The sequence below is a fragment of the Crassostrea angulata genome, chromosome 6, assembly GCF_025612915.1.
Source record: "Crassostrea angulata isolate pt1a10 chromosome 6, ASM2561291v2, whole genome shotgun sequence".
NCBI lineage: Eukaryota > Metazoa > Mollusca > Bivalvia > Ostreida > Ostreidae > Magallana > Magallana angulata.
In genome coordinates this window covers 12,206,738-12,223,479 of record NC_069116.1, presented here as the reverse complement: position 1 = coordinate 12,223,479, position 16,742 = coordinate 12,206,738, and the positions used below count along the sequence as shown (strand labels likewise).

Genomic DNA, 16,742 nt, shown 5'->3' with positions numbered 1-16,742 from the left:
TAGTTAAAATACTGGTAATATCAGTGTAAAAGCTAACTTTGTGATGTGTGCCAAGTTTAAAGATGTGTCAGATATCATTACATTACATGTTTGATGAAATTGATAGAGAAAAATAAATGTTTCATTGAATATAAGTCATTCCAATCATCCATTTTTGACAGAAGTTGGAGGGTTAACTAGGTGGAAAAGAAATCAATAGGCAATAGTGATGATAAAAGGGACATTAATTCAGACATTGTTTTTCCAATTCATATGTTATTTATAATTGTATTAAAGTCTGGAAACAACAAAAGGTTTGCTAGTATTTTTATTTCTCTATTAGTCAAAGAAAGACTATTGTTGCTCAGTGGTCTAAGGAAGTTGAAACGCCAGAGTTAACATTGTGTTGAATTAGTTGTACTTGGACTAAGCACTTGACTTGAATGCCAGAGTCCACCAAGATCAACATTATTAGTGGATCGGTACCAAATTAATAGTTAACATAGAGCTGAGGACTTTCGACTTTGAGTAGAGCATTGATTAAAACAGTTTTCCGGTCAACTTTTCTTTCAATATACGTCGATCAATTGATAAATTATTAAATTTATTTCTTAATTAAATCATTCTTATTTAGACAACGAACATGTAAATATATAGAGTTAAAAAAATATCGTCCCATAGTTAATAAAAAATAATCTCGGCGAGATTCGTCGAGACGGTAAATTTTTTCAGTATCGACTTACCGTAATTTTCAAAATCTCATTGTCTTTATCTCAGACAAAAACATGAATTAATGACGCGGCGATGGCACCTATTTTTAATGTTTTAAAAATTTATAACCTTTTAAATTTTGTGTGAATTTTCAATCTGAATTAAAATTGTGATAAGGCAAATTTTGATTGCTCTTTTTTTATAATCTTGAGAAAAGCGATGCATTATGTTAAATTACTTTTAGATCAACACTTGCAGGGGCGCATCTTCGCTAGCCAAGGGTTTTCGGTCCACTTTGCTCCCAAAGTGAACCGAAAACCCTTGGCTAGCGAAGATGGCAGGGGCGTAGCTTGACTTAAAAGTCTAGTGAGACAAACCCATTGTGGCCAAGGCCCCCAGCAGGCCAAGGGCGGAGTGCTGATGGGGGTTCAGGTGGACAAAGCCCCTTGACTTTGAGAGTTTTAAAATTTAAAAATCATATTAGTCCTTGACAGAAATTCGTAATTTTACCAATGGTTTTGTTTTAAAGACTCCAGCATGCATACCATACTTCATATTAATTTTAAAAGTATTAGAGTAATTAAAAATGTTTACTTAAACTTCCAACACATTTAAATATGAATACACATTTTATTATTTTTTTTCTTTAAAACTTTATCATCCCGAAAATATTTGATATGAAAGTACAACATTCTATAGATTTGTTTAAATGTTAAATAAAAGCCTTTGGTTTTAAAACAAATTAAATATTTTCTGCAAATATTTTCATAATTATCATGATTATAACCTTATATTGTAAAAGGATGGTGGTCAAAAAGTCTTAAGGCAGTGCCTCATTGCCACAATAGAAGCTACGCCACTGACTTGCAGAAATGACTTGCTATGTATACATGCATGCATGCATTGCATCTCTCTCTCTCTCTCTCACTCTCTCTCTCTCTCTCTCTCTCTCTCTCTCTCTCTCTCTCTCTCTCTCTCTCTCTCTCTCTCTAGATAGGAAAAATCGTTCATGATTTCAATTCATAGATTAAAATATTTTGCATTTTCATTTTGGATACATTTGTAGATATTTAGAAACCATATTTGAGGTAAACATATTCTAAAATATCAATAGTTAAACTATGATACTGTTAGGGGATATAAACTCTGAAGTGAAATAAGCAAATCAAACCAGCAACCTTAATTATTAGTCATGGGATTTTATATCAAGTCCATTTTTACAAAGTATCTTTGGATATTGAATTGATATTAAAGGGGCGTGGTCACGATTTTGGTCAAAATCTATTTTTATTTTTTCATCATTTACAATGCTTTAGGGATGCATTTCTTACAATCAGATGAAATTTGAGAGTCAGTCGTAGAGTTATAAGCAAGATACAGGGCTCACTATTCTAGGCTCGTGCCTTGTTTTTGTTAACATAGGCTCAATATACCGGTAACATATATTTTTCCAGCTGATTTGTCTATCTTCTAATTCATTTTAAGCATAAATAAAGTTTCAAACGTTTAACACAATTTAAACACGTACCGTTAAATTCAAGTGCAAAAGTATTGCGATATTGCGCGAAAGTGTCGGCGTTTAATTTGTTTTGCGTTCATTCACGAAATTTTTGCGTTTATTCGCAAAAATAATTTTTAGCTACGAAATACCTGCAAGTCGGTGTGAAAAATTCGGATGAACGTTCCAGAACGTCTCAGCGCCAGATGATTCTACAATCGCTTCCTCGCCTTCGCAACTTATCACTCTCGCATTTTAAATTCACCCTAATGATGAAAGTGCGACCGCCGAGTGGCCCCAACGGAACACCATATATAACCACCCCTCCCCCAAACTTTATCTTGCAAGCACATGTATGCACCTGTAATAATTTATTGATGGCATATATGATTTAGATATTCGTTATAACGTTCTCATGGTTAGGCTACACACAGTACTTTATTCTATATAAGATAGCGTTACCTTGTTTTTTTTTGTTTTGTTTTTTTTAATTTATTCATTTAATTGTAAAGGTTAATTAAAGTTGCGATAACGATTAGACCCCCCCCCCCCCCCTTTGCTCTGCTCTGTCACAGGTGAGTGCTTTCATCACATGATACTCCTGTTTGACCCGGAAATGATTTTTTTGAATGAATTATGTGACGTATGTTGTTGATGACATTCATACAAAAACATAGATCCTATAAATATATTTTTATTTAAGACAATTGATCGAGTACAAAATTAAACATATCAGCGTATAATATTTTGTAATAATATGCTATATGGTATCGCTTAACATCATAATTTTACTGATTTATTGACAAATGCGGATGAATATTGGAACTATTTTTATTCTCTTCACCCGGTGGCCGCCATATTGGCAGAACGTAAGGACGGTCACAGTACTAGCCACCGGTAGTAATTTATCTTTTTCGAAAAACTTTGTGTAAGTTGGCGTGAAACAGGGAAACAAGTGATATATTGGCCACAGAATATGTCGCAGTTGCTTCCTATTAGGTTCCAGGAGCATTTACAGGTGTGTATATTCCGTTGTGCATTACTCATCTTTGGGGACACGTTACAGAAATTTCAAAACACGCCCCTCGTTTTGCATTCGGAAACAGGTGTTCTACCCTGAAACACCACTGATTTTAGGCAAAGTGTTTGATATTTGTATCCATGAACGTTTTCATGGACAAGATCAAGTCGATTTAATTTAATAAGACGCATCGCATCATAATTATGTGTAGAAGGGGGTGGAACTTGCAGACCGGAAGCTGATATATTGGTTATTTACAAATGAAGCATCTTTGATTATTTGATCAGTTGCTTCTTTGTAAAAGACATTATGATTTTGATTTTTACTGAATTAACGAATTTGAAATCTGAATTTGTATTATGTTTATTTTAATGCTTTGGAGATTATTCTATAAAAATAGAAATGACTTATAGTTGTGCATCAAATGGAGTAATGTTTAAGACAGTATTAAATCATAGCAATATCTGGTCATTTCATGCCCTGGGGCCTATGCTGTCAGAGAAATACATCTAAAGAAAACAAAACACTACCTTGTTTATGTGCCTGTCGGAAGTTTGTTAGGGATAAAATTGCATCATATAATCTTGATGACCCTCCCACCATCCACATCCACCCCCTTGTCAATAATGACAATTGTCGAGAAATTTTGATAATGAGGAAATCATTTCATTTTATTTTTTTGAGGTTGTAAATGTTGTATGTCTTGTTAAATCAAAATTTGAATTTGAACTTTTCTGAAAATAAGTATCCCCAAATACTGGATTAAGAATATGAATATATTTATATTATTAAAAAATATCTTTGTATGGCTTCTGTTTGCAATATTACATAGTTTTCATGAAAAGAAATGTCAGCTTAATCAATGTAGACTTTGTTTAATATCTTATCAGAATGTCAAGAGATAAAACTAAAATGGGAAGTTCAGCTAAATTTAATGTAAATCTGAGCCATAGTGTACGTGCAGTACATCTTTATCAATCATAACTGGGATATTGCCGACAATCATTCAAGCTGCAACAGAGAATACATAACATGCCATGGTCAACTTTTGCTCTAAGTGGTATTAGTATAAGTTGACAGAGTAATGGAACTGTAATAAAATCAATGATGGTTGAGCTGTTTAGTCAATTTATCCAGAGCATTTATTGATTTCCACCATGACCAATAAGCATGATGCCAAGTCTTCTAAACTCTGACATGGGTTACCTTATCCCCTATATCTGTTTGGAAATATCTTTATGATGTTTGTTGAGGTAAAAAAAAATTATCTTTTAAAACTTTTGTTCTGTTCATAGCTCCAAAATGTTGGAATCAATGCTGCAAACATTGGGTTCAGCACCCTTACTATGGAATCGGACAAATACATCTGTGTCCGAGAAAAGGTGGGTGATACTGCCCAGGTGATCATCATAGATATGAATGACAGCTCCAACCCTATTCGCAGACCAATATCTGCTGATTCAGCCATCATGAATCCTGCGAGTAAAGTCATTGCATTGAAAGGTAATGAACAAGCTCACAAACATTCCATTGAGATAAAAGTAAAAGAAATGTGTATAGAACATAATTAGTTAATCTTTGGCTCTATTTCACAGCTGGTAAGACTCTTCAGATTTTCAACATCGAGATGAAGAGCAAGATGAAGTCTCACACAATGACGGAAGATGTTATATTCTGGAAATGGATTTCGGTGAACACTGTAGCTCTTGTCACTGACGCATGTGTTTATCACTGGAGCATGGAAGGTAATATCATTGGAACTCCATACATTAAGAACTCTTCTCCTTCGTGTCAAAAAAAATGATGGGATAGTATAAAGTACTAAGCATTGGTTTTCTGTTACAGGTGACTCCCAACCACAGAAGATGTTTGACAGACACACAAACCTTGCCGGTTGTCAAATCATCAACTACAGAACAGATGCAGCTCAGAAGTGGCTCCTTGTTGTTGGAATATCTGCCCAGGTATGCTTCTAGTCATATTGTTGGAACTATCATTCTGAAATGTTTGGCATGAGCTTACTGCTTTATCTCCAAATTTGCATCCTTATCTGAAAAACAATTTTCATATTTTCTTGTTTAATTGTTCATTGATAAAGCATTGTGCTTAAGCATGAAATTCTTGTTATTATTCAAACCTCAATGAAAATCAGCAATGCATATGTTTACAATGTATCAATTAACTTCTTGAATGGGTTCTTTTGATGAAAAGTATCATTTGAAGGAATTTCATGCATGTTTTAAAAGATTGTCATATCAAATTCAAGCTAATGCTTTAACTCTGATAAGTGGAGCAGGGGTCAGTTTATCAAGTTTTGTTACTTTGTTAACTAAATATTTGATATATAACTACACTGTGTTATGCTAGCATTATCATTTATGTTCTAAATATTGTGTGTAACATATTGTCAAAGATTTTTGACCAATACTTGAAACAGCAGCACAGGAAATAGAAATATTGCCTGGGTGTTTGTAACGAGGTCCTGACTGGCCAGAGACCTTGTATCTGTAACCCTAACACTGACTTCTCTCAAATTTCAGACTGGGGCAGAAGGAGGAGTAAGTATATATACAGCATTCCCCAGCCATTCTGTACACATAATTACCCCTCCAAGCGCCCCACTGAGGCTGTGTCCTTAGTTCATGGAGAATTCAACAAAAATGCATGTTCTTTACTAAAAGCTATTGATTTTGATTACTGGTTTAGTTCTATGATGATAAAAAGTAGATGATGATGCATGGGGTATTTTACAAAAATGAAAGTTAATGTGACAAAGAACCAATGAATTTAGGCATGTGGTTGTTAGGAAGAGTTAAATACATATCATGTTTAAACTAGATATGTATTGGGTGGTAGGTATTTTTGTGTAATTTTGTGTTTATGATTTTCTCAAGAATAAGACAAATCATTACTCAATTTTAGATGAGTGCAGATTCAGTGAGTATAGCAACCTGACCCAGATCCCGTTTATCTTCCACAATTACAGTACATTGAAGTCATGAGCCCAATACTCCCTAATTTACACCTGACAACCTAAAACAAGTAGGGAAGACACACCCCAACATTCCATTAACTAAGTTTAATTGCTAATGTTTCTGTTTACAGCAAAATCGTGTTGTTGGTGCCATGCAGCTGTATTCAGTGGAGAGGAAGATCAGTCAACCAATAGAGGGTCATGCTGCAGCCTTCACACAGTTCAAAATGGAGGGTAACCCCCAGCCATCCACACTCTTCTCTTTTGCTGTCAGAGGAGCACAGGGAGGAAAGGTAAACTGTAGATGAGGATTCAAACATGTATACTGCACTGTTGAATAGGTTGTTTGATTAACATCAGACTAATATTGGAATAACTGATTTATAATTTTAAAACATCATGGAAATTGTATTTTCTACAAAATTTATGCTATTTATTTTTGTCTCTGTAGCTTCACATAATTGAAGTAGGTCAGCCCCCTCAAGGGAATCAACCATTCACCAAAAAAGCTGTAGATGTGTTCTTTCCTCCAGAGGCACAGAATGATTTCCCCGTAGCAATGCAGGTTGGTTTTATTTTGAATCGGTATCATGAGAGATTGGCATGTTTCTAATAAAGTTGCATTTACATTTTTATGAAAATAACTTCACTGAAATAATTTTTCTTTCAGATGAGTCAAAAACATGGTGTTGCATTTCTGATCACAAAATATGGGTACATTCATTTGTATGACATAGAAACTGGTACTTGCATTTACATGAACAGAATCAGTGGAGACACAATATTTGTCACTGCTCCACATGAGGCTACCTCTGGAATCATTGGTGTCAACAGAAAAGGACAGGTTAGTATCAACTTGTGAAAGAAGGTCTCCAAGAACCAGATGTTTTTTTTTATCAAAACTAAAAAAACCTTACAACTTTTATTTATTTTGTCAACAGGTTCTTTCAGTCAGTGTAGAGGAAGACAATATCGTTCAATACGTTACCACTAACCTGCAAAACCCAGACCTGGCTTTGAAAATTGCCTCCAGGGGTAATCTGCCAGGGGCTGAAGACCTGTTTGTTAGAAAATTCAACAACCTATTCCAGAGTGGAAACTACCAGGAAGCTGCCAAGGTAGCAGCTAGTGCTCCCAAGGTAAACTGTTATCAAACTTCTGTATTTATAAACAAGGGTGGTTTTTGATAATTGATTTTCATGATCATACCTATGTTTATAATTTTAAACAAGTCAAAGTAGCATGTAAGGACAGAATTTCTGCTATACATTTTGGGTTTATAGTGTAACAGTAAGCAATTTTACAGAAATTCAGGTATTATTAATCATTTTTTATGTCTGTTGGTATATACAGTGGAGCCTCAGTTATCCGGACGCTTACGTTCCCAAGTTCAATTGTCCGGATAGGTGAGGCATCCGGATATCTGAAATGTGTCTATTGTTGTCATGAATGATAATGTATTTGTATACAACGTCTCCCAGTGTTGATACTAGTTTTTTTTGTCTTTTATACCATATAGCAACACATGCTTAAGTTGTCTGTTGATATGAACATTTTTAAATATAAAGAACTCTGCTTTATTTTATTATTTTGTCATAAAATGTTAACCGGACAATAATGATAACCGAATCTAGCTAAATTCTTTGTGTCCAAGTGTGATATGTGTGTGATACACTGTAGTTCGCAATTTTCCAATTTTTTAAAATGATTTGGAAAGTCAGTGTGTTTATACAAGCTACTCATGAGGGTCTAGCACGTAAAAAAGGTGTGAAAATTATTTGACAGGGGTAATCTTTTGTTCTGAGTAGGATATCATCAATTTTTATCGTCCGGTTAAATGAAGCAAGATTAGTAATGAATCAGTGTTTTGTGGTAAAAACAGACCGTCCGGATCCGGAACTCGGAATTCCGGATAAATGAGACAAAATAACGTATAAAAAATATGTTCCCAAATAAAATCGTCCGTAAACTGAAGCGTCCGGTTATCTGGCGTCCGGATATCTGAGGCCCCACTGTACATGTAAATATGGATAGATTATGTGATCAAATCCAATTAAGCAAAAGAAAACATTTGCAAGTGAAGATATGATCTGTTAAGTAGCAGTTTGTGTGTTTGTTCAGGGAATTCTAAGGACACCTCAGACCATCCAGAGGTTTCAGCAGGTAGCTGCACAGCCCGGACAGAGCTCACCACTGCTGCAGTACTTCGGTATTCTACTGGACAAGGGGCAGCTTAACAAATATGAGACTTTAGAGTTATGTCGTCCAGTACTACAGCAAGGCCGTAAACAGCTTCTGGAGAAATGGCTTAAAGAAGACAAGGTACGAGTCAAATCTGAAGCACCAAGTATTCAAATATCATCAATCAATCATTAGTCGTAAATTATTTTATTTTCATTGAATTTGATGAAGTTTTCACAGAGGTAACTTTTATTTTAGCTTGAATGCAGTGAAGAACTAGGAGACCTTGTCAAATCAGTTGATCAGAACTTGGCACTGTCTGTATATCTTAGGGCCAATGTTCCTGGAAAGGTAATAAACCCTTATGTTTTAATACAAGTAATCATTTATGTAACATTAGAACAAATTTGTATCTTTTGGACATACATTTATATTTGTAGAATGAAAACATGTTTATAAGTTTACATATTTAATATTCTTTGTGTACATCTTAGGAAATAATTACAATAAAGTGAATGAAGTAAATTGTAATCCTGTTTGAAACCTTTTTTGTTGTGCCATTGTAGGTCATTCAATGTTTTGCGGAGACAGGACAATTCCAGAAGATAGTGATGTATTCAAAGAAAGTGAACTTTACCCCCGATTACATCTTCTTGTTGAGAAGTCTAATGAGGATTAACCCTGAGCAAGCTCTACAGTTTGCCCAGATGTTGGTGGAAGATGATGAACCTCTAGCTGATCTGAACCAGATTGTGGACGTGTTCATGGAGATGAACCTGATCCAGCAGTGTACTTCATTCTTGTTGGATGCTCTAAAGAACAACAGGCCATCAGAGGGTCCTCTACAGACCAGGCTACTGGAGATGAACCTGATGTCAGCTCCTCAGGTACCTTCAGAAGATTTAAAAACTTGCTGTAGTGTGTTTTTGTCTTAGTATAAAGAGACGTGTAATTAAGATTTATTTGATCTTCCTAGGTTGCTGATGCCATTCTTGGAAATCAAATGTTTACTCACTACGACAGAGCACACATCGCCCAGCTGTGTGAAAAAGCTGGACTCCTGCAAAGGGTGGGTAATCGTCTTTGTTAATAAATTATATTCAATTTTAAAAGCTATTTGAGTGGAGAAAACATTTGTTTCCAAACTTTATATTTGCTATAATTACAGGCATTGGAACACTACACCGATCTGTATGACATCAAAAGAGCTGTTGTACACACCCATCTCCTGAACCCAGAGGTAAGAGCCCGCCTGTAGAGGACTGATTGGAGAGTTGAATGATAGTTATACTAAGAGATGTTGTTTACATATGGTTTGTACATTTGTGCAGTGGCTAGTGACCTAATAAGACATGTTGTTTAGATAAGTGTTCTACAATTTTACAGTGGCTAGTGACCTACTTTGGATCCCTGTCTGTTGAGGATTCACTGGAATGTTTGAAAGCCATGCTACAGGCCAACATCAGACAAAATCTGCAAGTCTGTGTACAGATTGCCTCCAAGTATCACGAGCAGCTTGGCACCAACAGCTTGATCGAAATCTTTGAATCATTCAAAAGCTTTGAAGGTATAATCCATTATTCTATCTTGGGAAAGAAATTTTCCAAACGTAAACTGAGTGAAATGAAATAGACACTGTTTGCCTGTCAGTGTCGCATTTCAAATCACAGGTTCTATTAATTATTTATATCATCATATTTCCTGCAAACATACTGTTGTTTCATCAATATTCCTTGAATAACATTTTGTATTAATTTGATCATCAGCAATTTACAATCTTTGAAACTGATTTTTCTAAACCTAGAAAAAGTTTATATCAACAAAGATTGATGAAATCACAATACAATGCATTAAAGGAAATGAAAATCCATATACTAAAGTTTTGTGTAATTTTCAGGTCTATTCTACTTCCTGGGATCTATTGTTAACTTCAGTCAGGATCCAGATGTACATTTCAAGTACATCCAGGCTGCCTGTAAAACGGGACAGATCAAGGAAGTGGAGAGAATTTGTCGTGAGAGCAACTGCTATGACCCAGAGCGTGTCAAGAACTTCTTGAAGGAGGCCAAACTGACCGATCAACTGCCCTTGATTATTGTCTGTGACAGATTTGACTTTGTTCATGATCTAGTCTTGTATTTGTACAGAAACAATCTGCAAAAGTACATTGAAATCTACATTCAGAAGGTAAGCATATAATCAAAACTTACTAGTTATGTAAAGATTATGGACATTTCTTATTTGATTAAGTGTTTTGACTTTGTGCCAAAATGCTTAAGAAATTCCTAGAGAAATAGTTCCTCAGACAGGCCGGTGATCCTAAATGATACTGCGCTTTGCTTGTGAACAAACATATCACTCTGTATTATGAATATATGCTGTTCAAGGTTAATGTGCATGAATTTCTGAACAACTGAATTCCTGTTGTAGGTGAACCCTGCCAGACTGCCAGTAGTCATCGGTGGATTGTTGGATGTAGACTGCAGTGAGGACGCCATCAAACAGCTCATCATGGTGGTCAAAGGACAGTTCTCCACTGATGAACTTGTAGCTGAAGTAGAGAAAAGAAACAGGTCAGAATTCATTTGCCAGCTTGTTTTTCTACTACTCTCTATGGTAATTTAGAAAAAGGAAGTTGAGTAATCACAAACACGTGCAGATGCAGATGTTATTGTACGATTCAGCAACAAGACTTGCCTCTTATTTTAAATTCCTATTTTCATAAATTGAGCTTTATATCTTTTCTGTACTGTTGTAGACTGAAGCTGTTATTGCCTTGGCTGGAGATGAGGGTACATGAAGGAGTACAAGAACCAGCGACACATAATGCCCTCGCCAAAATATACATTGACAGCAACAACAACCCAGAGAGATTCCTCAAGTAAGAATCTCCATACATTAAATTGTCTACCACTAACTTGTTAGCTGTTATCACAGCCTTTGGTTGTGTTATTATCATGTGGGTAAAATCTTTTTTGATTCATTTTTTAGGGAGAACCAGTTTTACGACAGCCTTGTTGTAGGAAAGTACTGTGAGAAGAGAGATCCTCACCTTGCTTGTGTAGCATACGAAAGAGGACAGTGTGATGAGGAACTCATCCAGGTACACGCTATATTGAATTACATGTAGTGTCATATCTATGTACTATTGTAGTAAAGCATCACTGATACCTGCTTAATTATATTTGTATAAATTTTCCCTCTCTGTAGGTGTGCAATGAGAACTCCTTGTTCAAGAGTCAGTCCCGCTACCTAGTGAAGCGTAGAGACATGGACCTTTGGGCCAAGGTGCTGAATGAAGACAATGAGTTCAGGAGACAGCTGATTGACCAGGTGGGCGTTGCCTCTATTCACAGGAGATAGTGGAATCATTGCTTGATGCTGTTCTTTGTTAATTGTCAGCTGTTGTAATGAATCTTGACCATGGATTTGTTTTGTGCTTGCAGGTAGTGCAGACTGCTCTGTCCGAGACCCAGGATCCCGACGATATCTCCGTGACAGTGAAGGCTTTCATGACAGCAGATCTACCCAATGAGCTCATTGAGTTGTTGGAGAAGATTGTTCTGGATAGCTCTGTCTTCAGTGAACACAGGTTGGTATAGATGGGAAGGAAATGTTTCTACCATTCCTGCATATAAAATTATCAAAATGTTTCTATACTTAAATTTTAATTAATGTTGTACATGTATTGCCAATTTAGGAACCTACAGAACTTGCTGATCCTGACTGCCATTAAAGCTGATCGCACTCGTGTGATGGAGTACATCAACAGACTGGATAACTATGACGCCCCAGACATTGCAAACATTGCAATCACTAATGAACTGTATGAGGAAGCTTTTGCCATCTTCAAGAAATTTGAAGTCAACACATCTGCTATACAGGTTAGGATCGATTAAAACATGTATTTTTGTTTGATATTTGTTAACTTCCGCATGTAAGGTTTAGATTTATGAAAATTGTATTTACTATATTGTAAAAAAAATTTTTACAGGTGCTAATTGACAACGTAAAGAACTTGGACCGTGCTTATGAGTTTGCTGAGCGTTGCAACGACCCAGCAGTTTGGAGCCAGCTCGGACGTGCTCAGCTGAATGAAAACATGGTCAAAGAAGCCATTGATTCCTTCATCAAGGCTGATGATCCATCACAATACATGGAAGTTGTCAATGTAGCAGCCAGCAACAGTAAGCAATGTTATCCTGCTTGTAGCAAATGCATATCATTGGTGAACATTCATTGTTCTGTCACTAGTAACTCTTGCAACAAATTCAGAATGTGAAGATATGTATATTAATTATGTTGTTTCTCTGTTTATTACAGATAGCTGGGAAGATTTAGTCAAATTCTTGCAAATGGCCCGCAAGAAAGCAAGAGAAACATTTATAGAAACAGAATTAGTCTTTGCTTATGCAAAAACCAACAGATTAGCAGATTTAGAAGAATTCATTTCAGGGCCAAACCATGCTAACATCACACAGGTAAAAGAGTATAGAATGGTTTTCAGATATCCTAAAATCTGTTTCTGCGTGTGCGTGTTACATGTTTGTTAGATGAAAGGAAACCTTTGATCACCTTGTAAATTTCCTTTATAGGTGGCAGACAGATGCTTCGACAACAAAATGTATGAAGCTGCCAAACTACTGTACAATAACGTATCTAACTACGCCCGCCTGGCTATCACTTTGGTCCATCTAGGAGAATATCAAGGAGCTGTGGATGGGGCAAGGAAAGCCAACAGCACTAAGACCTGGAAAGAGGTGAGGCACAATATACATACATTACTGTAATAGCGAGTGGATCAGTGGGGATGCTGTATAGTTATCTAGTTTGAAAAAGATGAACTAACAAGTCTACTTTTATATGAAAGGTTTGCTTTGCTTGTGTGAACAATGAGGAGTTCAGACTGGCCCAGATGTGTGGTCTACACATTGTTGTACATGCTGATGAGCTGGAGGAATTAATTAACTACTACCAGGATAGAGGCTTCTTCGAGGAGTTAATCTCCCTACTAGAGGCAGCATTAGGCAAGTCACAAAATCTCAATACCAAAACCTATTTCAAATGATATTAAGTTGAAGAACTTTTGAAGATTTGGAATATGTTGAACTAATTGTGGTACGTTTTGTTATTTTACAGGATTAGAAAGAGCCCATATGGGTATGTTCACAGAATTAGCCATTTTATACTCAAAATTCAAACCTGAGAAGATGAGGGAACACCTGGAGCTGTTCTGGTCTAGAGTCAACATTCCAAAAGTAAGTGTATATATTTTAAAATGCAGATACTAAAGCTGTATGATTTTGAAAATTAAGTTTTGAAAATTTTGGAGGCAAATGCCATCAGAGAGCAATATGTTGAATCCCTTGTTGTAGGTATTACGAGCAGCCGAACAAGCCCACTTGTGGCCCGAGTTAGTCTTCTTGTATGATAAATATGAGGAGTATGATAATGCTATCATTGCAATGATGAACCACCCTACAGAGGCCTGGAAGGAGAGCCAGTTCAAAGACATCATCACAAAAGTCGCCAACATTGAGCTCTACTACAAAGCCATTCAATTCTACCTGGACTTTAAACCTTTACTTCTTAATGACTTGCTAATGGTCCTGACCCCTCGTCTGGACCACACCCGGGCGGTCAACTTCTTCATCAAAGTGAAGCAGATATCCCTGGTGAAGCCGTACCTCCGCAGCGTGCAGAAGAACAACAACAAAGCCATTAACGAGGCGCTGAACAACCTCCTGATTGAGGAGGAAGATTATCAAGGTCTGCAGGCCTCCATCGATGGCTACGAGAACTTTGACAACATCATGCTGGCCCAGCGACTAGAGAAACACGAACTCATTGAGTTCAGGAGAATTGCAGCCTACTTATACAAAGGAAACAACAGATGGAAACAGTCTGTTGATTTATGCAAGAAGGACAAGCTTTTCAAGGTGAGATTTTTTAAGAAGGGTGGACTGAATTTTATTTAAGAAACAATATTGAAAAAGAAATAAAACATCTGAATATTTACTGTAGATTCCTTATTTATGCCAGTACTTAATTCTGCGATTGAACTGTTTTGCATCAAATTGCGAGAATATAAAATTGCAAACGCCTAATTTTTATCGTGGTTTTATTTACACCTGTCCAAAAAATAAAAGCAAGAATTAAAATCCGCAAGATGGCCTTTTTGCATTTTTACATGGATATTTATTCCTCGTGTTTAATAAGGAATATACAGTATTGAATTTGAAATGACTAACAGCAATTACAAATACATATAAAGATGACAACTTGAATTTTAACAATTTCAGGATGCCATGTGTTATGCTAGTGAGTCTAGAGACACTGGAATAGCCGAGGACTTGATTGCCTGGTTCTTGGAGAACCAGTATCATGAATGCTTTGCGGCGTCACTGTTCCAGTGTTATGATCTCTTGCGACCCGATGTGATACTAGAATTGGCATGGAGACATAACATCATGGACTTTGCCATGCCCTACATGATTCAGGTTGTGAGGGAATACATTTCCAAGGTAAGAAAATTGTAAATCTGTGAAATACATACCCAAATATACCAGCAGACTATAACATATTGATCGGTATGACGTCTATGGGTCTGATTATTCTGTGGATGCATTTCAGGTTGATAAGCTGGAACAAGCAGAAAATGTGAGAAGTGAGGAGGAACAGAAAGCAGAGGAGAGACCCATTGTCTTTGGTATGAATATTTATAGTTTGCCACTGTAATGATCTTTGAGGAAAATTTTAACAGAAATATTTATTTGATGTACTGGAAAAATACTAATCTGTACAGCTGTAAATTGATCAATTGTTTCTGATTGCAGCTTAATTTGGACTGATGTTATTTTAACAAAATTAAATATTTGATTGTTTCTGATTTCAGCGGAACCTCAACTGATGCTGACTGCTGGTCCCTCCAACATGATGCCCCCACCTCAGGCTCCTTCACCCCAGCCTCCCTATGGGGGCCCCGCCTACCCTGGGATGGGTGGTGGTGTTCCTACCTATGGCTACAGCATGTAACATTAAAATAACTTCATAGTCATACCAAGTATTCCCAGCATCTGACATGGTGTATATTGTGAACAAGTGATATCATAGATGTGGAAGATTCAAAAGTTTGCCAGTGATGTGTTTTGATGCATTAGTTTGTAGAAGCTGTACAACAGGTCCTTGATGTTGAGTGCAATATTCTCTGTATGTAGTACATATGGACTATTTAGGCAACCAATAATTTTCAGATTTAATCATTTTCAAACAAATCTTACCGAACGCTTTACTGAACAGGATTTGTTGAATTTTAGTTAATTTTAAAAAATAATGATCAATGATTAATGAAAACTTATTGATCATCGCATGGCAGATTTTTGGAGAAGCCTTAGCTAAATCAATCATTAATTCCAAGGGACCTGTGAAATGTTATATCATTTTATGAGATGTAAATTTTCTGTGATTTTAAGTTGTCAAGTATGTATGTATATATATATATTGAATTTAAGTTTAAAGTGCTTCAAATGCAGTTCATGCAGTGTTTTTGTTATTCATAAAATGAGGTCAAAATAGTAATTGTTACTAGATAAAAAATTTTGAATTGGCTTGATCATTAGAGCATGTTGTTTTTATTTTCATTTGTCACATGGTTAATGATTAAATTAATGAATGTGTGGTATTTTGCACTAATCTTTCAAACCTCATATTGACATTTGATTTCAAGGAAGTTTTGAATTTGTAGATAAGACAAATCATCAAATACGCTTTACTTTAAAGCATAGAAATTATTTATTTATAGCTATTTAAGAAAAATGTACTATAGACTAGCTTTTAATTGTTGCACATACTCAAATATATCACTGAAAGGAAACTACAATAGTGTATGAAGTTCCATAGCCAACTATATATATAGTTCATTTGAATTCAATGTTGTATAAAAGGACATTTGTAGAGGTTCACTTGAATATGTGACTGTGTGTTGTTGGTTTTCAGACTCTGCTATTAAGGTTCCAGCTAGTGAGCATTTCGACAATATTGTTGTCTATTCTGTGGTCTAGATTGTTATCCGATGCTGTGATGACATTGGATTTTATCTATCAGTAGTAATGTACAAGTGTATTACACAAAGAACAAGAATAAACTTCTATAGACAATATTGAAAACGGCAGTTATTTTTTTTATTCAAAAGGAAGCAATGTTTTGTAAGAGTTATCTCTCTTTTATTGACGCCACCTGAAGAACGGAAATGACTTCCTGAATGACCCGTAGTAGTAGACTCAATACAACATGTACTATGGCATCAGCAGGATAATGATTGACTCACTTCCTCCGATAAGAATACGTGAATCACTCTTTGTTCTTTAAATTATCGAAGG

At 35.9% G+C, this 16,742-nt stretch overlaps 1 protein-coding gene across 3 annotated transcripts; it reads left to right on the top strand.

Moving 5' to 3' along the window:
* Positions 1-3,020: 3,020 nt before the first annotated feature.
* On the top strand, positions 3,021-16,529 carry LOC128188089 (clathrin heavy chain 1). 3 transcript variants are annotated; one of them, XM_052858897.1, is made up of 32 exons: positions 3,021-3,206; positions 4,505-4,712; positions 4,805-4,954; positions 5,055-5,173; positions 5,750-5,767; positions 6,132-6,146; positions 6,315-6,476; positions 6,635-6,748; positions 6,854-7,027; positions 7,125-7,322; positions 8,305-8,505; positions 8,623-8,715; positions 8,931-9,251; positions 9,341-9,433; positions 9,533-9,604; positions 9,751-9,931; positions 10,262-10,551; positions 10,795-10,937; positions 11,123-11,245; positions 11,356-11,467; positions 11,575-11,697; positions 11,811-11,956; positions 12,065-12,248; positions 12,359-12,551; positions 12,688-12,845; positions 12,960-13,124; positions 13,235-13,391; positions 13,504-13,622; positions 13,740-14,303; positions 14,667-14,888; positions 14,998-15,073; positions 15,260-16,529. In XM_052858897.1, the coding sequence occupies exons 1-32, from the start codon at positions 3,165-3,167 to the stop codon at positions 15,397-15,399; spliced, it is 5,076 nt and encodes a 1,691-aa protein (XP_052714857.1). In that variant the 5' UTR covers positions 3,021-3,164; the 3' UTR covers positions 15,400-16,529. The 3 variants fall into 3 exon arrangements, with proteins under 3 accessions (XP_052714857.1, XP_052714858.1, XP_052714859.1); XM_052858898.1 differs by lacking the exon at positions 6,132-6,146; XM_052858899.1 differs by lacking the exons at positions 5,750-5,767; positions 6,132-6,146.
* Positions 16,530-16,742: the final 213 nt, after the last annotated feature.

Excerpts from the sequence above, each read along its gene's own strand:
- LOC128188089 (XM_052858897.1), top strand. The coding sequence starts at position 3,165 with ATGTCGCAGTTGCTTCCTATTAGGTTCCAGGAGCATTTACAG. Across the intron at positions 6,477-6,634 it reads GAGGAGCACAGGGAGGAAAG|CTTCACATAATTGAAGTAGG; the intron begins GTAAACTGTAGA and ends TTGTCTCTGTAG. Across the intron at positions 13,392-13,503 it reads CCTACTAGAGGCAGCATTAG|GATTAGAAAGAGCCCATATG; the intron begins GCAAGTCACAAA and ends GTTATTTTACAG.